The sequence below is a fragment of the Drosophila miranda genome, assembly GCF_003369915.1.
Source record: "Drosophila miranda strain MSH22 chromosome Y unlocalized genomic scaffold, D.miranda_PacBio2.1 Contig_Y1_pilon, whole genome shotgun sequence".
NCBI lineage: Eukaryota > Metazoa > Arthropoda > Insecta > Diptera > Drosophilidae > Drosophila > Drosophila miranda.
The window spans coordinates 16627656-16654815 of record NW_022881603.1 but is presented as its reverse complement, the minus strand read 5'-3'; the positions used below and the strand labels follow the sequence as shown (position 1 = coordinate 16654815).

General features: G+C 48.1%; 2 protein-coding genes across 2 annotated transcripts in view; one reads left to right on the top strand and one right to left on the bottom strand.

Annotated features, from left to right (window-relative positions):
* The first annotated feature begins 330 nt into the window (after positions 1 to 330).
* Positions 331 to 18048, top strand: LOC117189755 (nidogen-like). Its single transcript, XM_033394832.1, has 11 exons — positions 331 to 964; positions 12750 to 13229; positions 13296 to 14669; positions 14731 to 14998; positions 15129 to 15271; positions 15327 to 15736; positions 15802 to 15959; positions 16567 to 16821; positions 16880 to 17054; positions 17115 to 17399; positions 17453 to 18048. The coding sequence occupies exons 1-11, from the start codon at positions 722 to 724 to the stop codon at positions 17715 to 17717; spliced, it is 4056 nt and encodes a 1351-aa protein (XP_033250723.1). The 5' UTR covers positions 331 to 721; the 3' UTR covers positions 17718 to 18048.
* An 849-nt stretch (positions 18049 to 18897) lies between these two features.
* Positions 18898 to 27160, bottom strand: part of LOC117191458 (potassium channel subfamily T member 2-like) — a gene marked incomplete at its 5' end in the record, with an annotated part of 29533 nt that continues 21270 nt past the window's right edge. The window contains 5 exons of the mRNA XM_033396319.1: positions 18898 to 19995; positions 20055 to 20243; positions 26170 to 26215; positions 26291 to 26515; positions 26587 to 26792. Coding sequence (XP_033252210.1) covers positions 19708 to 19995; positions 20055 to 20243; positions 26170 to 26215; positions 26291 to 26515; positions 26587 to 26792 — 954 coding nt within the window. The remainder of the gene's footprint in view (positions 19996 to 20054; positions 20244 to 26169; positions 26216 to 26290; positions 26516 to 26586; positions 26793 to 27160) is intronic.

Sequence of the window (27160 nt, the reverse complement as noted above, 5' to 3'; positions counted from 1 at the left end):
TCTCTAAAATAGAAAAATAACTAAAATGTGATTCCGTGCTTTTGTTTCTACGAACATATGTATATCTCTCTCGCTCTCTGTATCTTCTGGCGTTTGTGGATGCTATTCGAAGTGCAAGAATTAAACCGAAGCATTCTGTGCCAAGGCAATTGGAGCCTGCCTGGAGGCAACACTGCCTGCAGCACTCTCGCTATGTGGCATCCACACACAGGGAAACGGGAACGGAACGGACACAAACTCGCACGCACACAGGGAGCGCTGTGCCGCATGAAACGGTTAGACGAGCACCGAACCGACCCGAAGAATCCACAGGGCAGCAGCGGCGAGAGTCAATCGAAATTCTGTTGTCAAAGCGTGCGGTTCGTTCGGTCTCGCCCGCGTGAAGTGCAATCGAAAGCCATAAGGCAAGAAGCAGAAGGACCAGTTCCAAAAAATCTGACAAACTATAGGCACTCATAGCCATAGACATAGGCATAGACGTGAATATAGAAAATAGTCTACGCAGATAGTGCGGTGCGGCCAGTGGCACTTTATTTATAAATCCTCTATATTTTTGGATCAAACTTGGGGCGAAAGCAAAAGTGATAAAAAAAATTCGGTCCCGTCTCGGTTTTGTGTGTGCTGCGTGTCCGTGTGAAGATGCCGTTGGCAAAATTGTGAAATCCTCTCGAGTAAAAATCCAATCTAGCACTTAATCCATAAACACATAAATCCCGAAACAATGATGTACTTAAGCAACAAACTGTGTTCCTGGCTGCTGCTGGTGGTGTGCTGCAGCTCCATCCTGGTCAGCGGACAGTACGAGCACTATCTGGACAGCCTGCGCTCCAATGAGCTGTACGAGTTCGTCGACGACGGCTCCTCGGGCAGCATCCAGTTCCTGCCCAAGGGCGACAGCGAACGCACCCTCCTGCAACTGGAGCAACCCATCAGCTTCTATGGCGAGCAGTACGAGCAGCTCTATGTGAGTAGAGTGTTTCCAGTGCCCCATTTTAGATTCCAGAATTCAGGTTACAAAGTATCTCGAAGATTCTGCACTGCGCTGAATGAATTTTTTTTGCAGTTTCCGATAAGACGCCCACGTCCATCCCCGATCCCCCATTCGCCTCAATCGCTGATAAGCGGTCAATCATTATGCAAATATTCAACAGTTCAATAGTTTCTTGCTTATAGTCAGTAAGGCGGGCAGGCAGTCATTCTATTTCGATTGATAGAGCATGCTTTGTTGTGTTGCGAGTATTTATAGATGACATTAATTTTCGGCAAAACATGACAGGAGGACGGACATCGATTTCCACACACCACACAGCACCCACGAGTGTCAAAATTTACATCTGTCTTTCGATACGAGTCGAGGTATCGCACATGTACAATTTACACGCTCGAGTGGACCACCCTCAAGTCCATACCGAAAGCCTACGCGAACCGGACCCCCATCCAATTGATGTCGCTGTGCCGCCTTGGCCATCTGCCAAAGTTCCTGAGCATTTCGGTTCTGAGTGGTATTCAGCATTTGGCATCGAAAATTATGAGTTCTCCGCGTCGAGAGTGCGAGAGTGTCGCCTATTTTTGAACCGTATTTGTCTTTTCTCTTTTGTTGTTGCTGTTTTTGTTGTTGCTGTGCTTTGTATTTGTTAGTTAATTAACTGAATTTATGTGTCTGACGTGGAAAAATAGCACGCGGCACAGAATCGGAACGCCGCCTTTTATTATGGCCAACAGAATACATAAATTTCATTGGAATTCCTGTCGGGAGTAGTCGCGAAGAAGTGTCAGACAGCAGCTCCAAAGCGTTCGACTTTAATTATTGCCGGAGCCAATCCAAAATCATATAAATAGATTCGTCATATTCCCCATTCCAATCGTCAATTATCGTGTGAATAACCGGAGAGGTTAGATACTTTCGAAAGTTCAGACATAGGTATACACATATAGTAATCGTACATATTATATTCATGATAAGAATTTGTTTGCCAGCACATTGCAATTTTCGAATATCAAAAGAGACTAAGCTCCGCATATTTCTATTTTGTTAATTCTTTCGGTTGTCAGTTTATTTTCTAGGGATCGTATCCTACTCATTGTTTCAAGAACTTTCCAATTTAAAAAAAAAGATTCCTTCATTAGAATGAAATGGGAAATCCGTCTCAATTTTCTCCTGGTTTGTTCTCGATGTTGTTGCATGCGAAGATATCGATAGGTGATACCCCATAGAAGCGGTGAGGCGAAAGAAGTTTGAACAGAGTGGCAAGGCCAAAATTTAAGGGGAAAAGGTTAGCGAAGAGTGGCGCCACCTGGTCCTGGAGAGTGAGAGTTCTGCGCGCTCTCCGGAGCCGTTATGAGAGAAGATTTCCGATCTCATCCCATAACGGAGTCCCGAAGCCAACTCACCCATACCCCAAAGAAAAGAGAGCCGCCAGCAGCCCGAATCAGGCCATGCCCTTGAACCTAGTTCAAGGGCGATAGATGAGAGAGCGATGGGGATCAGCGGCCCGGGAGCATTAAAGAGAGCAGCTAAGCCAAGAGGGGGTTCAGAGAAAGAAATTCCCGCAACGGAGGAGCATGCGCGTCGGACATAGTGATCTAGTGATTTTTTTTGTTCTGAAAGAAAAGGTGTGTGGGATGAGGATGGAGTGGCCATCACCCTGAAAAAAAAAGATAAATAAATCTGTGATTCCAGGGGATCCAGATCAGGGAGAGACCAGGAACCATGACTAGCGGGACGGGAAAGAGACCCAAGAAACATAAGAGTGAGTCCGCTCCAAAGGGGGAAGTAAAGAAACCCCAAAATTTATTTTTTTTGTTGGCCAATCCGTAGGGAATAGGTCACAGCTCCGCCATCCTGGCTTGCTTTTTGCTGGGCTCGAAGACACAATCCTGGCCACTTAGAGCGGGTCCCTCGCCCATTTAGGGAGAGAAAAAAAAAAGCATCAATCAACTTATTTACTCCCATTATTTATTTTTGTTAAACGTCTCCATTTATATGTATATGTTAATCCCCTAATTTAAGTCCGTCCATATCTATTTATATATGTAACTTATTTATATTTATTATATTAATTATTTCTATTTATTTATCAACCGCCCGTAGTGATAAGATGAGGGGGTATGAATAGGCAGGCTTAGTGTAGCGATGATACCGTGTAAAATTAGGAAATTGAAGTGAAAACTATAACGAAGAAAATGAATTGCTAAGCGTTTCATATGGGGGGAAGAGGAGCCACAGCAACGAGAGGGTAAGGCTGCTGCACATGGCAGGGAGATCCAAAACGTTGTTATTCAGATCTCAGGTAGGGAGTGTACGTCAGGGGTAAAAACATCGACACCTCGACCTGGTCCACGTCTGTGTTGAAGTAAGTTACTGTAATGTTGTTTGTCGAGTAGAGTCCGTTTGCAGTTTTTTTTGTCGGTTACTTTTGTTGTTTCAATTTGTTCGAGATGTCCAATTAGTTGGTATATTGTGCGACCTGAGGGCTTGGGAAGTACCCAGCCCTGGGATGACTGGCTAGCCGGCCTTGCCCCGAAGAAAACAAAGGTTCGTAACAATAATGGCGCCCAATCTGAGACAGGGAAGTGGACTCGCAGTCCTGGCTCTACCATCAAAGAGGGAGAGTACGGATGCGAATCAACAAGACGTCGAAGAAAGTATAAATATCCAGCAGAGAAGATAGATCTCGAGTGGTATTTTGCAATCTGTGGTCCATCGGTGTTCCGGTGTCCTGTGAGGGACTCGACGAGTTGGCTCACAGAAGCACGGCGCTGAGGGATCTGAGGATGCAAAGAAAATCCACAAAGTAAAAAGTTTTTTTTTGGTGTTTGATGATTCGGCACGTATCTGACAACGGGAAGCAGGAAATCTCAAGAGGGGCTTTGGTTTGGCACTGGCAGAGGAGAATCCACAAGCCAGTTAGCAACCGGCCCGGTGCCTGGTGTGCAAAATGAGAACCTGAAGAAGAAAAAAGAAATACCCGAAGTTAGGATATGGACAGAAAGATTTCTGTTTTTCGCTTCCCCTGCTTACCGCTGGATGCAGTCGGGAGGGTAGATTCTCAATGAGATTTTTGTTCTGAGTGGCCCGTGGGGACAGAAGTCGGCCACGCGTTGCACTCGGAGCAGCTACAACATCCCGCAACGAACATTCAGTAGGGAAGTAGGCGGAAACAGCGACTGTAGGGAAGTGAGCGCCCTTGACTCTTAATCTTCCAAGGAAGATAAGATTAGTCAACAGCGCTCGCAAAGTTCTAGACGTTGGACAGGAAAATACGTAGAACACCATGTGCGGAGTTGGCCCTAGTAGTAGTTGTGGTTCCTTTCCCCTTATTATTGTTTTGCCGTATTAAGTGTTTTTGTGCTGAAGATCAGTGAGTTAGCGTTATAGGTAGTGTTTAGGCGATTGTTCTGAAAGAAAAATAGATAATTGTAGTGAATAAAAAGATAAGTAGGATAGTTCGAGGTAGGGAAATATAGGGCCAAGTTGATGAGCGCGTACAACTTGCGGTCTAAACAGAAAATGACCCGCAGGACTCCTCCACCAGGTAACCTCCAAGGACAGATTCAAGGCGGTGACACACAGGGCGCTGAGGGGCGTGGAGACGACAGCTGAAATTTGCCAATCCAACGCACTGCCCTCCGAGATTCTCTCAGGAGTAAATGTCGCCATAGCGCAAGCACAGGAGACGTGGAGAGGCAGCATGGCAGATACCCTGAGTAAGACGCTGCAGGAGGAGATCCGTCGCGGCTTTATGGAGCTGATGGGAGCCATAACAGAGGTGATGGCGCCTCTGCGCCAGAACGTGGAATTGATCCAAGACCTGAGATTGGAAAGAGACCAGAATGAAATCAAGGATAATAATGGCGATCAGCAGCCTCTAGCTCACCCCAGGCAGAAGCCGAACACAGGGACCATTCCCAAAAGGTCCAAGGACGATGACGCATGGAATTCCCAGTCGCCTCCAAGGAAGCCGGCGAGGTTGAGCCAGAACTGGCACCGAGGAATAGGCGATGCGGACCTGGATCCAGGTGCTGAAAGGCCGAGACGGGAGACATCAGGAGACGGCGGAGTTCCAACAGATCTGACACCATTTGAAAGGAGAGATGATTGGAGAGGAGCGAGATGGGGACGCGTCGACAAATGGGAAATCCACTTCGACGGAGACCCAAATAAGATGACGGTGCAGGACTTCGTGTTCAGGGTCGAGTTCCTCCGTAGGCAGAACCGACGGTCGTGGGACGAGGTCCTTGACAACTTTCACCATCTCGTCAAAGGACAAGCGGCGGAGTGGTATTGGCAATTTGTCCGAGAACGGCCTCCGGAAGTATGGGAGGATTTGAAGGACGAGTTGGTGTCCCGGTTCCGAGCAGTGGGTGGCGAGTTCGAGCGGCTACGCACGAGCGACGACAACAATCTGGCGAATCTGTGGAAGAGTACTTTAGAGCGATGCGCAGGCTGGCAGCTAGACTCACCACACCTTTGGTTGAGTCCGAAATGGTGCGAGTCTTGAAGAAGGGACTCGATGACGAGATCGCCCGCTACGTTTACGCGATCCGAGTCCGAAACGTGGAGCAGCTGAGGGAAGAGTGCCTGGAAGTGGAGTACCACTTTCGCGGACGCGAGCAGAAGTCGACGTTCCGTCCTGCGCCGAAATTCCATTCAGCCGGGAAGCGAGTGGAGGAGCTAGAGCCGGAAACGGAGTTTCTGGATGAAGACGAAGCAAGGATAGTAGAAGAAACTCACCTGGCGAACAAACCCAGGCTGTGTTGCTGGAATTGCGGCCAGTTCGACCACGGGTTTCGAGACTGCGTGGCGAAGGAACGCAAAATATTTTGTTACCGCTGCGGAAAGCCAGAAATGTTTACTCCAACGTGTCCAAATTGCTCGGGAAACGCACGATCGGTCATGATGAAAGCGGGAGATCAGCGCTCGGGACAGAAGCCCGCGAAGAAATGAGCTATGGTCCACTAATCAATATAGAAATTAAGAATAATAGCCCGAATAAATTTAATAAAAATAGTTTGAAGTTCATACAGGCCGAAGAGAGGATGAGGAGATACATACAAATTCGAAACCAGATCTTTGATGACAGGCAGCTGGAGGGGATGCGCGGTGTCAGTCGTAGACTCCAAAAGGCCCGTTCCACATTTAAGGAAAGGCGATAGACTCGCGAAGAGGTGGCCGAGGCAGTCAGACGAGGAGCAGGACGCGATCCCAGAGTATTTGCCGAAGTGCAGATAAGAGGACATCGGATTGCTGGACTCCTAGATACTGGGGCATCCGTTAGTGTCTTAGGAAAGGGCAGCCGTGAACTCCTTGCCGACCTCGAAGTGAAAATGGACAATTATGTCTCGATCATCAAGACAGCCTCTGGAGAAGACAGGTCCATAGTCGGCAAAACCAAACTCTGCGTAGGATATAACGGAATGAATAAAGAGATCTTGTTTTACGTATGCCCGTACCTAGAGCAAGCCATGTACCTGGGTATTGATTTCTGGAGATCCTTCGCGCTGGCTCCCACAGTCCTCGGAGAAGAGCCCAGTCGATCCAGCGAGGCCCAAGTAGGCGAGATCCAAATGTCACAAATCAGCCAGTACGTCGAACATCGCCAGGAGGACGTGGATGTGGAAGCTTGGACCCTGGAAGACACGGAAACCGAAGAGCTGGAGAAGGTAAAGAAGGAGTTTCTGACCTATGAGGATGCCGGATTAGGAACAACGACGGTAGAACAGCATCGGATCCAGTTGATCGAGGGCGCAGAACCATTTAAAGTTCGGCATTACCCTCAATCCCCAGCGATGCAGGAGGTGATCTGGACCGCAGTGGATAAAATGCTGGAACTAGGAGTGATCGAGGTCAGCGATAGTCCATGGAGCAATCGGACGACGGTGGTGCGAAAGCCAAACAAAACGAGGTGGAACGTTGTGAGTTGCTGCGGACACCGCAACTCTACAGTTATACCCGATACTAAGTCAGTATGGCTCTCTCCGGCAGACGCCGCTAATATTGAACGACACGACAAAGAGTGCGTGCGAGAGAGACAAAAAATCAGTCTGAGCGTGACGTCGGGGGCTGCGTAGCCACTGCAAATTGATTTCTTGCTTTTGGCTACAAAAATGATCCGATCTGATCCAGATTCAGCAATCTGATAGATATGGTCATTATCTATGATTCTGCGTTTTTAGTTTTCTCGAATGTGCAATATTGTGGATGCAACAGATTTTCGTCTTTTGTGTGGGCGGAAGGGGTGGGGCGAAATTCTGAGATATACGTTTTATAGTGGGATCTAACAGAAGTGCGGATACCAAATTTGGTTACTCTAGCCTTAATAGTCTCTGAGATTTGTGGATGCCCCAGATTTTCGTCCTTTGCGTGGGCGGAAGGGGGTGTGGCGAAATTTGGAAACGAAACGGTCAAGGTCCGATATCACAGGAGTGTGGATACCAAATTTGGTTGCTCTGGCTCTTATAGGTTCTGAGAGATGGGTATACGATCTGGTTCAGATTTTGCACTCTAGAAGATATAGTCATCTTCTACGATTCTGAGTTTTTAGCTGTATACTATCTTTAAAAATGTAGATGCCACAGATTTTCGTCCTTTGTGGGGGCGGAAATATTTTTGTAGCAGTGACATATCACAGAAGTCTGGATCCAAAATATCGTTGCTCTAGCTCTTATAGTCTTTGAGCACTAGGCGCTGAAGGGGACGGACGGACGGACGGGCGGACGGGCGGACGGACAGACAGACAGGGCTCAATCGACTCGGCTATTGATGCTGATCAAGAATATATATACTTTATGGGGTCGGAAACGATTCCTTCTGGACGTTACACACATCCACTTTGACCACAAATCTAATATACCCCAATACTCATTTTGAGTATCGGCTATAAAAATAGATTCTGTTTGGACGCGCAAAAACTGAATCAGCTCACCGTAAAAGATGCTTACCCTCTTCCTAGCATCGAGGGTATACTGTCCAGGATTGACCAGACATATTACATTTCTAGCGTCGACCTCAAATTCGCATTCTGGCAAATTAAATTGGACCCAGAAAGCCGGAAGTGCACCGCATTTACCGTTGCAGGCCGTCCGCTGTATCAATTCGTGATGATGCCCTTCGGTCTGTGTAACGCTGCCCAGAGATTATGCAGAGTGATGGATAAGGTGATCCCGACTCAGCTCAGATCAAACGTTTTCGTTTATTTGGACGATCTTTTGGTGATAGCCCCGGATTTCCAGACGCATCTGCGATATCTGCGATTGGTGGCCCAGTGCCTGAAAAGAGCGAATTTGACGATAGGTCTAAAAAAATCCAAATTCTGCTTTAAGTCGCTGAAATACCTGGGGTTTATCATCGGGGGCGGCACGCTGCAAATGGATCCCGATAGGGTTGTGGCTATACAAAAGATCCCGAGCCCGAGTTCAGTGAAGGAGCTACGGAGCTTCATAGGAACCGCAGGATGGTATAGGCGCTTCATCAAGGACTTCGCCACCATCGCGGTACCGTTAACAGATGCTCTGAAGAAGCATCCGCGCGGGAAGTTTTCCTTGCCAACGGAAGCGAGGGCGGCCATAGAATCCCTGAAGAAGGCACTCACCACGGCTCCTGTATTAGTCCATGCCGACCTTAAACGCCTTTTCTACATCCAGTGCGACGCCTCAAATTTTGGAGTGGGATCAGTGCTTTTTCAGCTGGATGATGACAAAGCAGAGCGCCCAGTGGCATTCTTTTCTTCCAAGCTGAACAAACATCAAATAAATTATTCGGTAACGGAGAAAGAATGCTTGGCGATTGAAAGATTCAGGCCATATGTGGAATTGATGCCATTCACGGTAATCACCGACCACGCCAGCCTTAAATGGCTAATGTCACTCAAGGACCTGAATGGGCGTCTAGCGAGATGGTCATTGCGGCTGCAGAGGTTCGACTTTGAGATCGAACACCGCAAGGGAGTCGAAAATATAGTGGCGGATACACTATCGCGCTGCATCGAGGAGGTGGTCCTAGACCCAACGGAAATCCTCGGATTCCAGACGACGGAATTCAAATCAACGGAATACCAGGAGTTGAAAGGAGAAGTCTGCAGGAACAAAGAGTTATTGCCTGACCTGCGAATAGACGGGGACCTGGTATTCAAGCGAATGGCCTTCGCGCAAATCGACGACCAAGTGGAAGGTTCCATGTGGAAATTATGGATTCCCGCGTCACTGACGAAAACCCTCATCGCGAAGGCCCACGAAGACCACACAGCTGGACACGGTGGAATGAAGAAGACCTTGCATAGGCTAAAAAGGCACTACTACTGGCCGGCGATGACGGCACAAGTGCGGGAATACGTCCGAAGCTGCACCGAATGCAAGGAATCCAAAGCTCCCAATTACCGTAGCCAAGTCGGGATCGGTCAGGAAGTGGTCACGGAGAGGCCATTCCAAAAGATCTACATAGACTTCCTGGGAAAGTATCCCAGGTCAAAAAGGGGACAGGCCTGGATTTTCGTCGTCGTAGACCACTTTTCAAAATTTACCTTCTTGAAGGCGATGAGAGAGGCGACCGCTGCGAACGTCGTTCAATTCCTGGTGCAAGAGGTGTTCTACAAATTCGGGGTGCCAGAGGTGATCCACTCCGACAACGGAAAGCAGTTCCTATCGAAGGCGTTCATGGACATGGTCAGCGGCTTCGGGATCCGACACATGCGCACAGCAGTCTTCTCGCCGCAAAGCAATGCAGCCGAGAGAGTAAATCGGATGATACTCGCTGCAATAAGGACGTATTTGGAAAAGGATCACAGAGACTGGGACATCTACCTACCGGAGATCGAAGTTTCAATCCGTGACTCGGTGCACGAAGCCACAGGCGTAACGCCGTTTTTCGCTGTATTTGGACAACAGATGTTTCTGAATGGGAACTGCTATAAGCTGGCGAGGAAGCTGCAGGCTTTGACGGAACATGAAGTGCACGCGTTAGATCCCGCGGATAAGCGACACCTCATTCGCGAGCAAATTAAACGCAGCCTACACCAAGCGTATGAGCGGAGCAGCCAGCGTTACAACAAACGGGCCCGAGTCTTTTTCGCCAGACCTGGCCAAGAAGTCTACAGGCACAACTTCACCCTCAGCGACTTTGGCAAAAGCTACAACGCCAAGTTCGCCCGGAAATTCCTAAAATGCAGAGTCGTACGTCCAGTAGGGAATAACGCCTACGAGCTGGAGGATCTGTCGGGGAGGCCGGTGGGGATTTTTCACGCCAAAGACCTAAAATTGTATCGAAAACTTCAGACTGAGTCAGAGACAAGGAAAACGCACTCACTTAGGGAATATCCGATCAGTGGGTGTAAGCCTACGTTGGGCGCTGCAAGATCCTAGGCACCGTAATGTCCGGGAAGGCCAGCAGTTTTAGGGAAACGTGTAACTCTTCGCTGTTTGCGAATAATTCTCCGCGGCCATGGTCGCTCGAATTTTCGCTAGGTGTTGCATGCGAAGATATCGATAGGTGATACCCATAGAAGCGGTGAGGCGGAAAGAAGTTTGAACAGAGTGGCAAGGCCAAAATTTAAGGGGAAAAGGTTAGCGAAGAGTGGCGCCACCTGGTCCTGGAGAGTGAGAGTTCCGCGCGCTCTCCGGAGCCGTTATGAGAGAAAATTTCCGATCTCATCCCATAACGGAGTCCCGAAGCCAACTCACCCATACCCCAAAGAAAAGAGAGCCGCCAGCAGCCCGAATCAGGCCATGCCCTTGAACCTAATTCAAGGGCGATAGAAGAGAGAGCGATGGGGATCAGCGGCCCGGGAGCATTAAACAGAGCAGCTAAGCCAAGAGGGGGTTCAGAGAAAGAAATTCCCGCAACGGAGGAGCATGCGCGCCGGACATAGTGATCTAGTGATTTTTTTTGTTCTGAAAGAAAAGGTGAGTGGGATGAGGATGGAGTAGTGGCCATCACCCTGAAAAAAAAAGATAAATAAATCTGTGATTCCAGGGGATCCAGATCAGGGAGAGACCAGGAACCATGACTAGCGGGACGGGAAAGAGACCCAAGAAACATAAGAGTGAGTCCGCTCCAAAGGGGGAAGTAAAGAAACCCCAAAATTTATTTTTTTTGTTGGCCAATCCGTAGGGAATAGGTCACAGCTCCGCCATCCTGGCTTGCTTTTTGCTGGGCTCGAAGACACAATCCTGGCCACGTAGAGCGGGTTCCTCGCCCATTTAGGGAGAGAAAAAAAAAAGCATCAATCAACTTATTTACTCCCATTATTTATTTTTGTTAAACGTCTCCATTTATATGTATATGTTAATCCCCTAATTTAAGTCCGTCCATATCTATTTATATATGTAACTTATTTATATTTATTATATTAATTATTTCTATTTATTTATTAACCGCCCGTAGTGATAAGATGAGGGGGGTATGAATAGGCAGGCTTAGTGTAGCGATGATACCGTGTAAAATTAGGAAATTGAAGTGAAAATTATAACGAAGAAAATGAATTGCTAAGCGTTTCATATGGGGGGAAGAGGAGCCACAGCAACGAGAGGGTAAGGCTGCTGCACATGGCAGGGAGATCCAAAACGTTTTTATTCAGATCTCAGGTAGGGAGGGTACGTCAGGGGTAAAAACATCGACACCTCGACCTGGTCCACGTCTGTGTTGAAGGAAGTTACTGTAATGTTGTTTGTCGAGTAGAGTCCGTTTGCAGTTTTTTTTGTCGGTTACTTTTGTTGTTTCAATTTGTTCGAGATGTCCAATTAGTTGGTATATTGTGCGACCTGAGGGCTTGGGAAGTACCCAGCCCTGGGATGACTGGCTAGCCGGCCTTGCCCCGAAGAAAACAAAGGTTCGTAACAATGTGAAACATTGGTAGAGGCTTTTAAGCTGTTCTGTTAGACGATTAAGGAATTTTGGACTGTCTTTCACTGGAAAACAAATGTGATCACAAGCAAAAGCCTGCCACAGACTCTTAACATTTACCAAATTGCGTAGAAACAACAAACATGGGGAGCTCCAATTGTGGCATCCCCTTGAAGATCATGGAATCTGTACAGCTACAAATCATCTGCCAAGATGCCGAAATTCCTAGCGCCCCAGCAGATTCCTTGCTTTGGCAACCATTTGCCAGTCCAGGCACATTGCAACACATTGCCAACGGCCCGCAGAGATGAAGTGCACCCGTGGTGCCGGCTATCTGGAGGCGCAACAGTGCAATCTGATTTATGCATGGGGCCTGTCAACGCTTCAGAGCCACATTTCGAACACCTGTGTTCCAAATCCATTCTGCTAGAAACAAAATTGTTGTTTATTTAGAACAATGCATCGCTGGATATGCTCGAGAGGATGGAGAATGAAGAGAGCGGAGTGGTGTTGGGGATGGGGATGGGTAATGGTAATGTTGATGCTGATGTAGTTGCAACTGAACTAGATCGAACTAATTCCAGCCAGAGGAGTGCGGATGTGGATGCTTCTGGGGAGGGACTCAATTAGTTAGAGGGCGATCGTCTCAGATCACTTATCACATCCCTTCAAATGATCATTTTCCGCCTTGTTAATGGTTTGTTGGTGTTTGCTTTCCGCCATGAGAACAATTCCCGTTCGGAGTTAAGTGGCCCGTTAGCACTTCACGGTGATGGGATGGCATGGGATGGCAGGGGAGGCGGCGGAGAGGGCTCTTTGAAGTGCCATATGGAAGCCAAGTACTGCCACTTGAACCGATTGTGATCCCTGATGCGCACTTCCTAATTTCCTTAGCCTCTGTTCCCTTACACAGATCAATACCAATGGAATCCTGACGTTCAACGTGGAATTCCCCGAGTACTTGAACCAGCCTTTCCCACTCGAGTACCCCTCGATAGCCGCCTTCTACTCGAACGTGGACACATCAAACAGCGGGGATGAGACCTCCGTCTCCCTATTCCAGACCAAAGACTCTGCCACCCTGGACAGAGCCTCGCAGCTGGTGCGCTACGCTTTCAGCGAACAGGCCGCGTTCGAGGCGGAACAGGTGGTTGTGGCCACTTGGCAGAACGTAGGCTACTTCGACTCCAAGACGGACAAAGTGAACACGTTCCAGGTGGCCCTGATAGCCAACGATCAGCAGACTTTCGTGCAGTTCATCTACCCGGATGGCGGCCTCAACTGGCTCCAGGGCGTGTCGTTGGGCAATGGACTGCCCGATATCCGCGCTCAGGCTGGATTCGTTTCTAAGGACGGACGTTACTACAGCCTCAACGGATCCGGATCGGAGAATGTAAGTTCAAGAGAGTACCTGTTCGGGGGAGATCGCTCTCTAATTGATTTCTGTTACCTGTTTTAGGCCCGTTTCCTTAGCGAGAGCACCAACCTAGGAGTGTCCGGAGTCTGGCTGTTCGAGGTGGCTCCGGAGACAGCACAGCAGAACGTGCGGGCCCCCGACAACGCCGAGACGCGCACAGAGTCGCCTGCTTTGGCCCAGAGCTGCCACGCTCTTGGACATCAGTGCCACGACAAGGCTCAATGCCACGACAAGGCCGAGGGATACTGCTGCGCCTGTGAGCCGGGCTGCTACGGAAACGGAAAGGCTTGTCTGGCCAACGACCTGCCCATCCGGGTGACGGGCACGCTCTCGGGCGAGTTAAATGGCCGGCCAGTCGACGAGCAGGCCAAGCTGCAATCATACGTTGTCACCACCGATGCCAGGTCCTACACGACCATCAATCCGCTGAGCGTGGAGCAGGGAGCTCAGATCCGCCTGATCCTGCCGCTGCTCACGACCGTGCCCTGGCTTTTCGCCAAGTCGGTGAATGGAGCCTCCAATGGCTACCAGCTGACGGGCGGCGACTACGAGCACATCTCGCGCATCCAGTTCGAGTCGGGAGAAACGTTGCACGTGGACCAGACCTTTCAGGGCCTCAACTACTGGGACCAGCTGGCGGTAAAAATCGAAATCTACGGCGAGGTGCCGACCATCCAGTCGGGCGCCACTCTCCACCTGCCCGACTACATCGATGAGTACCGCTTTGTACGGCCCGGAGAGCTGCAATCGGTGCAGACGCACCAGCTTGAGCTGGTGGACGACCAGCGCGTCATCAGCTTCCAGGTGGACCAGCGCATCTTGTACCAGAGCTGCCTGCGCGACGACGAGCCGGATACCTCCGATACCAGCGTCATGCAGAAGGTATCCAAGATCGCCCTGGACTTTGTGGAGCGTGATCAGGCGCTACGCATAAGCGCCATGAGCAAGATTGGGGTGGACGCAGAGTCCAATGCCTGCACGGACGGCACTGGCCAGTGCGTGGAGAACTCCGTGTGCGTGCCCTATGAGGATACCTACCGCTGCGACTGTCACCACGGCTACGCGGCCCAGCTGGACGAGCGCGGCCTCGAGGTTTGTGTGGATGTAAACGAGTGCGCCCTGGGTACTCATGTGTGCGACGAGAACGCTCTGTGCGAGAACAACGAGGGCGGATTCACCTGCTTCTGCTCCGAGGGATTTCAGGGTAACGACTACAGGTGCCTGTCCAACAGCAGTGACAGCACCGCCGACAACATCGAGTACTCCACCCCAGCGAACCAGGTTGTCGATGAACCTAGCTCCGAGACCGATTCCGAGTCTGATGCTAATGCCAATGCCAATCCCGATCCCAACCCCTATCCCTACCCCTATCCCAGTGAGGAGGAACAAGGGCCCACACATTCGGATGAGTGCTATGTGAGTGAGAAGAGCCCCACCGCTTGCTGTCCAATGATTACCTCTCTCACTCTCCGTCCAGCGCTGCTCACCTGATGCTGACTGCTACGAGGGGCGTTGCGCCTGTCGCATAGGCTTCTCCGGCGATGGGTACCAGTGCTCCAATTTGTGCGGCCATGACGAGGCCTGGGAGCACGGACACTGCGTTCCCATCCTGCTGGAGCTGGAGGTGGATCCGTCGTGCGATTTTCTAGGCAACTGTCGCTGTCCGGAGGGCTACCTAATCTCCGAAGATGGTCAGATTTGTCGCTATACTCTGGATGCCGATTTGGAGAAGAATGGAGACTTGGGTGAGTGATATCCTTCACACTTAGGATATGCTTATGGTTGGCTTTCAATGTTAACGACATAAGAAGATGTTTTACTCCGGACTGTGGTTGTATAATTATTCCTTCGGTAACTAATATACCACCTTTATAGTTCCTTGCGCTGTGGACGCCAACTGCCATATTAACGCCACTTGTGTCTGGTACGAGCACGTGCTGCGGCACATCTGCACCTGCAACGCCGGCTTCAGCGGCGACGGCTACGCCTGTGAGCCCATCGACGACTCCTGCGCTATTGTAAGTTCTAGTCGATTCCCGATCGAGCAGTCCAGTATACTCCGCCTGCTTCTAGAAACCCGAAATCTGCGACGCCCATGCCACGTGCAATCACAACGACCAACAGGGCAAGTCCGAGTGCGTGTGCGAGCGCCGCTACGAGGGCGATGGATACCGCTGCCAGCTGGCGCCGGAGTGCGAGTCCGCGGAGCATTGCGGGGAGAACGCCATCTGTGACTCGGGCGTTTGCCAGTGCCAGGAGGACTACGAGCGGGATGTGAGCGACAGGTGTGTGCCGGCCGGCCGTTGCGGGGCCGTCTTCTGTGGCTCCAACGCCATCTGCAAATGGGACTCGGTGCAGAGCGTCCAGTACTGCGACTGCCTCGAGGGCTATCTGGGGGACGCACTGGCGGGGTGCCTGAGCAAACCCACGCCCTGCAACGTGAGGAACACCTGCGGCATCCATGCCACCTGCGAGCCAACCGAGTAAGTTCGGACAGCAGCAGAGCTGGGGATCATTCGTATATTTTATTTGTATTTTGCGATTCCAGGGATCCTGCGAATTATGAGTGCCAGTGCATCGCCGGCTTCCAAGGCGACGGCTACGTGTGCCTCGAGGAGCAGAACTGCCTCAACAACCCCACGCTCTGCGACATGAACGCCAAGTGCCACTCGACCAACTCCGGCCTGGTCTGCGCGTGCAATCAAGGTGAGTGTTCCGATGCACATTCCGCCTCCACTCCCGAGACATCACTTCTTGGGCGGGGCGAGTTCGTTAGCTGCGGCGACCTTCTCCTCGCTCGGGGAGCACGAGTTGAAGAAGCAGAACCCGAATATGGACAGGGCCAGCACCACGTTGAAGTAGCCGTTGTTGCGGTCCCATGTATGGGGATGCATGAAGAACTCACGCATCGACACGAGAGAGGATGACCCTGGCTTCTTCAGATCTTCGTTCAGGTTCTGCGCGAAGCGACGATCTGCAAAAGTATTTCTCGTAGTCGGTCGGCGCTTCACTCTGGAGCCGGCGGCCTGATTCTGAGTCGAGGATCGTCAGGCGACGCTGCCTTCCAAGCGCGACATCCTCGTTAGCAGAGTCTGGAGAAGACGCATCCTGGCAGATTAAGTAAAGGGTGTCGGAGGAGTCTTTTTATGAATTGAAAATTAAACTGTACAAATTTTGTATTTAGCCAAGAAAAATGTCGGAACTCTGAGTTACGAATGGAGAATGAATGGAGAGAATTGGTAGAGACTACTGGTATCATGATTTTCCAGACCTACGTACTTAAACAACCCCAAATCCATTTCCTAAATTCCAGGTTTCTATGGAAACGGCTCCACCTGTTTCGAGCGCCAGCAGCATGACTCGGACTTCCTCATCGTCAGCCAGGGAGTGGTCATTGTCCGAGTACCTCTCAACGGACGAAATGTTTTGCCAATATCGGTGGCCTCGATGGCCATCGGCCTGGACAAGGACTGCGTGGAGGGTCGCGTCTACTGGGGCGACATCTCGGCCAAGAAGATTGTGAGTGCCAAGTACGATGGCACCGACGCCCGTCCCTTCATTACCACGAGTAAGATGGCTTTAACTAGGTCCATGAGAGCTGCTCTTATTTTTTCCTGATCGCTCAGGTATCGAGTCTCCTGAGGGCATTGCCATAGATGCCATTTCTCGTCGCCTATACTGGACTGACTCCGTAAAGGACCCCATTGAGGTGGCCAGCCTGGACGATCCCACGCTGCGTGCGGTGGTTATCAACAAGCAGCTGGTGAATCCCCGCGGCATTGCCGTGGATCCCTACAGAGAGTAAGGAATGACGACAGACACCCGAAGATCAACGTTTCTGACCTTCCTCTTGGTTCACAGGAAACTCTTCTGGTCGGACTGGGACCGTTCCTCGCCCAAGATTGAGTTCTCGGACTTGGACGGCACTGGGCGGGAGCTGCTGCTGGGCCACGATGCTGTCACCCTGCCGAACTCTCTAGTAGTGGTGGAGAACACGGGCGAACTGTGCTACGCGGATGCGGGAAGCAAGAAAGTGGAGTGCATCCATCCCCAGAACCGCGAGACCCGCATCATCTCCAACAAGCTGTCCTATCCGTTTGGCCTCACCTTCACCCATGAGCAGTTTTACTGGACCGACTGGACTACGTGAGAACCTCTTAACCTTCAAATGGAAAAGAATTAACCAAGCTATTTTCCAGCAAAAAACTGGAGAGCGTGGACGCTCTGGGTACCCGCCAGAAGCCAATACAGACCCCGTTCTTTGGCAGCCACAAGATGTACGGCATGACGGTCGTGGAGCAGAACTGTCCGCAGTACCAGAGCCCCTGCCAGATCAACAACGGCGGCTGCACAGACGCCCGGCTCTGTCTGGTGAACCGCAAGGCTCCTTCGGGCAAGAGCTGCAAGTGCACCAGCGCCTCCACCGGCTGCAGTCTGCAGCCATCGCCCTATCCCGGCTACTGAGTCAATATTCAACTAAATTGACATTATTTTTCGATACGTATACAGAACAAAAAAAACACAAAGAAACAATGAGTTAAGAAACGCTAACTAAATTAAATGTACTAACTAGGAATGCCTGTGTGGCATTTTATGTAAAGCTACTCAAAACTTAATAAAATAAAAGTAACCACCCGACGTGGGTCTAGAAATTAAATACAACTAAGAGCTAAGCTTCTGGCACTGCTTTTGAAAAACTGTATCTAACAACTCTGTAAGTCACATAACAAATAGTCTGATATCCAAGTTTCACTGCTAGATATACAGGATATACAGGAATACAACCTACTATGTTCGGTTTATTATACAGCTCAGAACATAAAATGACTTCATTCGCAATACAATATTTCCAACTATATATTTTGAGTTTATTGTGAGTTCTGTTCGCCATGCTTTAAAGAGCATCGATAAATATTACGGCAAGTTTATATTCTAGTCCACACAAAAACTCTAATGATGCCAATGCCAGGTGCCAGATGCCAGATGCGGATTAGTTATCTATCTTTTGTACATTGAGACATCGGTTCGATCTAAGTGCTAGTTCTTACACAGATACATTCTCACCTAAGTACATACAGTGGGTATATGAATGCTGGTTTGTACAGATCTATGTAAATAAGTATCTGGTGTGACAGGCATATGCTTAACTAGGCTTTCTTTTGAGACACTGGAATGCATTTCATCTTCCTCACCCTCACCGTCATCGGCAATGTTGAGTAAAATTTCCTTAAAAAACTGCCTTTTGTGCTTTAACTAACATTTTCAAGTGTGTGAAGGGATGTGTGTTTTCTCTAGCTACTACCTATAGAGGCTATATAATTGGGACGTTTCTTCGAAATTCAATTGAGTTGGGGTTGCGTTTCCTAACACTATGCTACGGGGGTGTGTGTGTGTATAGCTCATTGAATTTGGTACAGTGGCCGACACTCTCGATGTGTCAGCGTTATAGGTATGGTATGGTATGTATGTAAAGTATTTAAGTGGATACTACTCTTATCTATAGAATAACTCTAAGCTCTAGATCCTAGCTTCTGTTGTTTTGCTTTTTCCGTATTCCGTATGGTATTCTTAAGTTCTAATAGTTGTTTTAGTTTTTCTCTTTTAATGCTTCCTTGAATGTTGGTTGTTTCTAATATACAGTGTATATATACAAATTCTTTGCCTCTATATGTATATATTTGTATATATCATTTTTTTGGTTGGTTTCGTAAAGCATTAGAGTATACCAAAGCCCGTTCCAAACTATGTTATGAAAACCGTTTCCTGTTTAGTTTATTTTTCTTTCATTTGCCTTTGTTTTTACAATTGTGTAAGACAATTCAAAGAGTTTTACAAAACTTGGGATGTTTTTCGTGTGTATGTGTATAGTACATGACATTGATAGCACCTTCAGACAAGTATCTATATGTGGTATATTATATGTATGTGGGAGGAAGTTAAGCCGACCAAAATCCGAATAGGACTTGCATATATGTGGGATATACACACAGATATAGGGGCTTGAGAATTTGATAGTTTCCTATGCTCCTCGGATATGCTAGAAACGAATCGGGTACTTAGAACTATGCTCAGATATATATATATACAGTTAGCTAAATCATCATCCAATCTATCCAATAGTTTAACTACATATCTTGTTCCCAAAACACAATTTGCCTCAACTTTTGTTGCTTGTTGTTTGTTGTTTGTAAAGCATATACTCGTAATTAGTCCTATTCCTATGGTAATCTATCGCACTATATCGGTAGCTAAACACTTCCCTATGCAGGGCTCGTCTTAAAAGGGAGAGGGACTGGGACGCACACCACAGACATTGGGGGTGGGTTGGTCTCCCCTAATACTTTTTCTCTCAGAAATTATCTCTACGCGTGTGTCTGTGTGTGCCGGCCGTGTTCTATATCCATTTGTTCTTTGACATGGAGGTGCGGAGACGGCGCCCCCACATCAGGTTGTATCATACAATCGTTCCCTGCAGATGCTGCGGCGACGACACCTGGGACGACTGGGGGCCAAGCGAGTCCTGGGGCTGCAGGGAGCTACCGGCCCCCGATGAGGTGCCTGGGCCTGGCCCCAGGTCAGCCGTATTGATCGCCAGCGAAGAGCCAGGCCCCAGCATGCCACTAGTTGAGGATCCAGTTCCGGATGGGTTTATGCCGCCGCCGCCACCGCCGCCCATCATGCAGGGCACGCCCAGCATGGGTGTGGGCTCCTCTGGCGGGGTGACCTGGAGAGAAATCTGATTCTAGCACAGGCGTTAGTCATCAATAGGATTCATATGATCTGTGCGCGATTAAAACTTACCTCCATGCCTATGCTGCCATTGAGCGAGATCTTGATGGGGTTGCTGTGATTCGTGGCCTGCATCAGGGTCGTGAAATGGCTGATGCCGATTTCCTCCAGCGAGGACTTTCGCCGGCCATGACTGACGCCCACGCTGGGAAGGGCTTGCCTCAGAGAGGAGGATCGACGCAGAAGTATGTCGTTGTCGATCTGCAAGGACAGAGGAGCAAGGAAATATCCACGCAAGTGTTTCGCGATTAGTGAGGGGAGAAAACCCAGCGCAGGTACCAACAAAACGCAATTACAATACACATACAAATTGGCTATTCTTGCAGTTGAAGTTGCAGTTGCAGTTACAGTCACTCAAAAAAAAAGAAAACACAGGGACAAAAATCTAGAATTTCTGCTCGCTCCTGCCGACAAACTGATCTACATTTGACTCTGGTTCTGATAGGATTCTGAGGTCTTTGATTCTGGGTCAAGCCCTGCGTTGATACTATGACTAGGGGTTGTTGCTGCTGCTGTTGCAGTGGTGTGCTTCTGGATGTTGCCGGTGCTGCTTCTGCTATTGATGTGGCTGCCGTGCTGATCGGTAGAGTGGTCTGCGGCTTAACTTTGATACGAGAATTTTGATGCTAGTGTGTGGGAGTGCAAGTGCTGGCCCCGAATGGACCGAGCCGCTATGTATTTTGTTGTAGCCAATTTGTTTAAAAAACTTAACTAAGATAACGAGGTGTGTGCTGGACTGCGAACTGGAGCTGAAGACCCATGGCCAGCCCAAATTTACATTCCCTAGGACAGCGTCTACACTGCGGCCGCAGGCAAAGCCCAAGGTCTAAGCATGAATCTTTCTTCTGACAGCCATATAAAATACATTATGTATCTACATACATAAGTATCTTATTTGTTTATTAAATTTGTAGATTAAACTGTGCGCTTAACTGCTTTGAATGAACCCAAAGCCATAAATAGATCAACATAATAAGCAAGAAACTCTTTTTTTTTTTTTTTTTTTTTTTTCATGTGGAAAATTTGTATTTTATTGTAAACAAGTTTACTGCTACCTTTCGTGGCAACTTAATCTAGTTTTACATTTAAGGGGAAAAACAATTGATCACAGGAGATACATACTTAAACTTAATGTTACATATATGGAGTAGGTACATACATTATTTAGAATTTTTACAAAAAGTTAATGAGATGTTATAGGAGGGATCTAGTAGGGAGATCCAGTGGATGACTCCTTTTGAGTCTTCTTTTCCTTGGCGGGTTAATTAGACGTCTGGCTAGCGCATTAGGGTGACCACCAAGTCGTTGCAAGTACCTTGCTGCATGTAATTGTATAACATCGCCCACTTTGGGAACCTTTAGGTCCCTCTCGATGTCGCTGTTTCGTATGTACCATGGAGCATTGCATATTCGTCGTAGAACTTTTGACTGAGCAACTCTAATTTTATTTAAGTTGGTTTTTGACGCGATGCCGTAAACTTGAAGTGCGTATTTCCATATGGGGCTGAGGATGGACTTGTATATCGTGACTTTGCTGTACAGCGATAGCTTATTTCTTGGTGCAAGTAGCCACGCCATCTTTCCCGCTTTCGCCATCACAGACTGTCGAACCATGGTAGTATGGGTTTTGAAATTTAGTGACCTGTCGAGTACAACACCCAGGTATTTGTACGAGCTCTTGTGCGTAAGTGTGGAGCCCAGCATATTAATGCCTCCGCAAGAAAGTGTTCTCGTAGCAAAAGTAACATTAGCACATTTGCTGCTGTTGATGCCTATGTTCCATTTCTGAGCCCAGACCTCAAAGCTGCTCACATATTGTTGCAGAGCTTCCGTAGCTAGATTTATGCTTGGACTTCTGGTCAGCACTGCAGTGTCATCCGCGTAGGTTGCTATCAACACATCGTCCTCGTCCAACCCAGTTATTACCCTTGAGGAAGGCATATCGGCTGTATATAGGGTATATAACGTTGGTCCAAGAACGCTGCCTTGTGGGACGCCTGCACAGATTGGGCGCTTCGATGATTTTGCTCCATTTACAACAACTCTAAAACTTCTGTCCATTAGAAAGCTACTCACCAGCTGGAATAGCTGCGGCGGCAATATGTTTCTCAGCTTAAAGAGGAGGCCATCATGCCACACCCTGTCAAACACTTGTTGAATGACCATAAACACAGCTACCGAATACATTTTTTGCTCCATTGCATCAAGCGCGAAGTTGACCACTCGATGAAGTTGTTCTGGCGTGCCGTGACCTTGTCTAAATCCAAACTGCCACTTTGGAATTCTTTTCTTTACAGGTTCAAGCTGCATGATGCGGTTCAGTATCATTCTTTCCGCCATCTTCCCCAGCGCTGAGAGCAGGCTAATTGGTCTGTAGCCATCGACTTCTGTGTGTTGTTTTTCTGGCTTAGGTACCATGGAGATTAGCGCCATCTTCCAGCAGGTAGGAAAGTGTCCTATCCTAAGAATGCTGTTGAGGAGCAGCACTATAAATAGCAGCGCTTTTTTAGGCAGAAGTTTTAAAGTCCTGTTGTCCAGCAGGTCCTCACCAGGGGATTTTTTGGCCTTCAGCTTCTTAATTTGCTGCACCACCTCTTGAAATGTGACTGGGCTTGCTGGCAAGGACATTTGAAATGGCATTTCCAATTGTAGCTCGACGGCCCTTCGTGTAACAGCAGACGTAAGATTAAATGGCTTAAATCTTTGTTCTAAACTGTCTGCGAAGATATCAGCCTTTTGCTGACTGGAGTAGCACCAACCGCCTGCTGGATTTTTAATTGGCGATTTAGGCATGACTACTCTTTTAAATCGGCTTGTAAGCTTCCAGAGAGTATAGTTGAAAAATGCATCGGGGCCAGCTTTTTCTAAAATGTTATCAATGCTCGTCTGCTTGACTTTTGCAAGTACCTTTTGCAAACGGTTTGATAGTCTCAAGTAGATTTGATGAACTCGAGTATCACCCGTTCTCGCATACTCTCTTCTTACTCTTCTTTTCAGGCGCAGGAGAGCTACGGCACTTGGGGGAAGAGTATCTAGTCGTCGTTGGCTTGGTGAACATTGGTTTACAGGCGCAGCAGAAGATGCAGCCAATATTACGTTTCTCATAAATATCGAGATTGCATCATCTATATCATCGGGACTTTTTATTTCCGTGTTGAGGTTGATTCTACTATCTAGTTCGGCTTGAAATACTTCAACGCAAGAGCCTCGAGGGAGAATTTGTTGCTTCATAGTTTTGATTTGAGGAGAATGATGCACTGATGCTACAATTGGCAGGTGATCCGAGGAGAGTTCATATTTAGTTTCGACTGACAGCTTGTTTTGCGCAATCCCGTTGACAATGAAAAAGTCGAGAGCAGAAGGTGTAAGGCGAGTGTTGTATGAGAAGAAAGTTGCCTCGCCAGTGGCAAGGATTTCGCATGTGCTACTGACGATGGCCTCTTGCAATCGCTTCCCTCGACAGCATGATCTGACGTTACCCCACCATGGGTGCTTTGCGTTAAAGTCACCGCCTGCGATGAATCTGTTCCCCAGGCTAAGAAAAAGTTGCTCAAAATCAGTTGTACTCCAAGGTTGGTTGGGTGGCAGGTATAGTGAGGAGATCTTGATGCATCCAACATTAGTCGGCACACTCACGCTGGCAACTTGTATGTTTATCCTGGACATAGGTTCGTTCTGAGTATGGGCAATGGACGATCGTATGAACAGAGCAGAGCCACTTTTCGATGTTCCGCTGGGATGATCAGCGTAATATTGATCGTATCCTGGTACGAATGCTCTCCGACCAGGGCGCATATGTGTCTCTGTTATCAACATTACATCGATTTTATTAGCATTAAGGAAAAGTCTAAGTTCTTCAATGTTCTTGACTAGCCCTCGTGCATTCCATAATCCGATTTTTAATTGAAGCTTGTTCATTTTGAAATAAGCTTCTGTACCAGGTCGCGGAAGGCTTTGTTTGCCTCCATCGTATCCTGTATTAGTTTGAACATTTGATCCATTCTACTATTAAGGTCGTTTATAGCTTTTTCTAATATTTTGAATTTGCTACTAAAATGTTGATCTTCAGCACCATTAAACAACCGGGAGCTGTCATGTAATGTGTTCACGTTAATATTTTTCTCTGCACGCGGTCTTGTTATGTCTGCATAGGAGAACCCACTCCTCACATTGGCATTTGAGATGACTTGCGATCCGACTGGGTGATTTTTATTTTTGCTACTGGCAGGCATTCCATCTTCTGGTAGTCTGGCTGTCGGCTTAAGCTTCTTGCTGAGTTCAATTCGGACTGAACAACTTTTATAGCTAGATAGGTGATCTTCGCCGCAGTTTGCACAAATGGATTTGTTACTAAGACTTAGTTCGCACGATTTTGATCCAGTATAGTGGTCGCCAGAGCATTTTCCACAGACTGGCTTTTTAAGGCAGTAGTTTCGCGTATGTCCAAAATCTTGGCATCTAAAGCACTGCACCAATTCTTTAATGTGCTTTGCCTTAATTACTGTTACTCTGTGCCTTCCAATTTGAGTAATCTTAAGTGCCTCTGCAATATTTGGTGTTTTCTTTAGGTTCACGTAGAACATACTCTGTCTTGTTTTTAAGTTATTTATTTCATGATCATCCTCTTCATTTATTTCAATATTACGCCAGTTTGGCTTCCTGGGGCAGTAGATGTTCATGACTGTGAAACCCTTGTCGGTGAAAGTGTGCTCAATTAAGTGTTTTGGTACATTTGGATGGATATCTCGAATAATCAATCTGTACGGCGTATCCTCTCTCAACTGATGGTGCCAGAATTCACAGTTTTGCTTCGTCAGCATATCAATAACTGTTCGAAAAGCTTGGGAATTTTTTGCATATATACGCGAAACTCCAAATCTGGATGTGCGAATGTCATACTCATCAGCTGGAATTACAGAATTGAGGGCGTCTTCGAGTTTGTCCATTTTATTCACTTGCGGCACGCAAATAGCTGGAGGCTTAGGCACTATGCTTGGCTGCTGCTCATTGCTAGCTTCGTTTGCTACTAGCCCATGTTGCTCTTCTTCGTCCAGTTCCATGACAGATTCAGCTTCTTCAGATAGCGCTGCATAGCGATTATTTAGAAGTGCTACTGAAGGGGTAGTAACAGGTGTAAAATTTTGGCGGCCCTTGAATGGGTGATTTTTTGGAATAGCTGGGTGTGTAGTTTTTTTAATTGTTTTTGAGACTTTATCAGCTCTTTTTTGCTTTTTACTAATAGAGACCATCGGCATCTGAAAGCTACAATCTTTTCCTTGGGATACTTTTTTGGCTAAGCTTGAAGTAGACGCCTCAGCTCTCGAGGTGCTCGGTACTGAACATATGCTGCCAGTTACGGTATTTGCCATTGAGTAATTCGCTGGACATTTCCCTGTTGAAAAAGATAGTGTGCTCGTGGTAATAGTGCTTGTAGTCGTTGCGATCAAGCTACTATTGTAGTTAGGCGTTCCAATTGCCTGGAAGCTGGCACGGAATTCTGCAGGTGCACCAGCTATTTTCCTCATCTTATCAGTCGCTGAAAGCTTATCACTAAGCTGGGAATGATCAGGTGAGTCTACGTCCATTTTTTGGCACTTCACGAAATTTGCTTGTTACAAATTTGTGATTGCCTAGCATCAAGAATTCTTGCTACTAAGAAAAGTTGAGCTTTTGTTGCCCTTCGTTTGCGGCTGCGCGCAGGGCGAGGGCAAAAGCTTGCCCGCTGTACGACAGCTTACTTCGCTTACTGTTCTTTGTTGTTCTCGTGTTACCGACACCGCTACGCAGTGTCTAAAAATAGATTCTCGTGCGAGATAAGCACACAGAATGCTCTTTGCGATTATTTAGAAACTTCAATGCGCGACACGTCCGTCTTCGACGAATGTATGGAAAGAACTGAGAAACTCTTTTGAAGATGATTTACAGCCAGATATGCTTAGACCTTGGAGACCGTAGAGTTAGCACTTGGTGTATCTTAACGGAAATCGAACAAACCAACGAGAGGAACGTGAGTTAAATCAACAAACATAGAGAAAAAGAGAGGGGGGGAGAGCGAGGAAGAGGTGTGTGGGGGTGGGGCGGTGGTGTACGTGTGGGTGTGGGTGTGGAAGAAGGAATAATAGCCAACCCGCAATGAGTTACTCCGCCCACGCTGATTGCCAACCACCGTCGGACTGTCGGGTAGAGAAAGAGAATTCGACTTAATTTGCTGCATCGGTGCGGTACAGCGCTGCGAGGATGATCCATACCCGGCCAAAGTCTGAACGCTCTGCATTTGCATTGGGTTCAAACCGGCGATGCCGGAGCCGCGACGCGACCCAGCCCCGACGGCGGTGTAGGACATGTTTTGCATCTGGGGCCCACAAGTGGCGCCCAGGTTGATGTTCGAGCAGAACGAGATGTTCGACTTGCGACGCGAATTGTGGCGCTCAAAGGTCTTTTGGGCCGAGAACGGCGACGGCCGCACCAAGTAGCTGTGGAAAGAAATGTGAAATGTGGTAGAGAAAAGTGATGGTGGTCCTGCTGCACGGATGATTGGACTCACATGAGATCGCCCTCCTCCAGCTTGAGATCACAGCTCGGGTTGATTATCACATAGGACAAGTGGTTCCGCTTCTCGCTCACGTCATCGTAGTCGTTGGTGGGCAGGTTCAAGGACTCCATGCGACTCCTCACCAGGTTGTCGATCTCCGCGCGCTCGATCTGCTGTGCATGATTGTCCTTGCCCTCGTCGGCCAGATTGATGGAGTACTAAAAGAGGAAGCCATCGTTTACTCAATAGTGGAGAGGAGTTCTCTTTATGTTGGATAATGTATATTAAAGTTCTGGTTGATCCTGTGTGAGTGTTGTACTGAGATGATCGATGATCGATGACGATTGGTTGACCAGTGGCCATCAGCGGTAGTTGTTTTAGTTTTTAAGAGGCATGCTAGTAGAACAAAACTTCATGCTGCAAAAGCGATAGGACGAGTCAAGACGACCTACCTTAGCCACCTTAACCTAAACCTCAACCAGTAAACGGTAACCACTAACCCATTAACCTACACAGAAACGAGGGGGTTGTGAGTTGCTGCGGACACCGCAACTCTACGGTTATCCCCGATACTAAGTCAGTATGG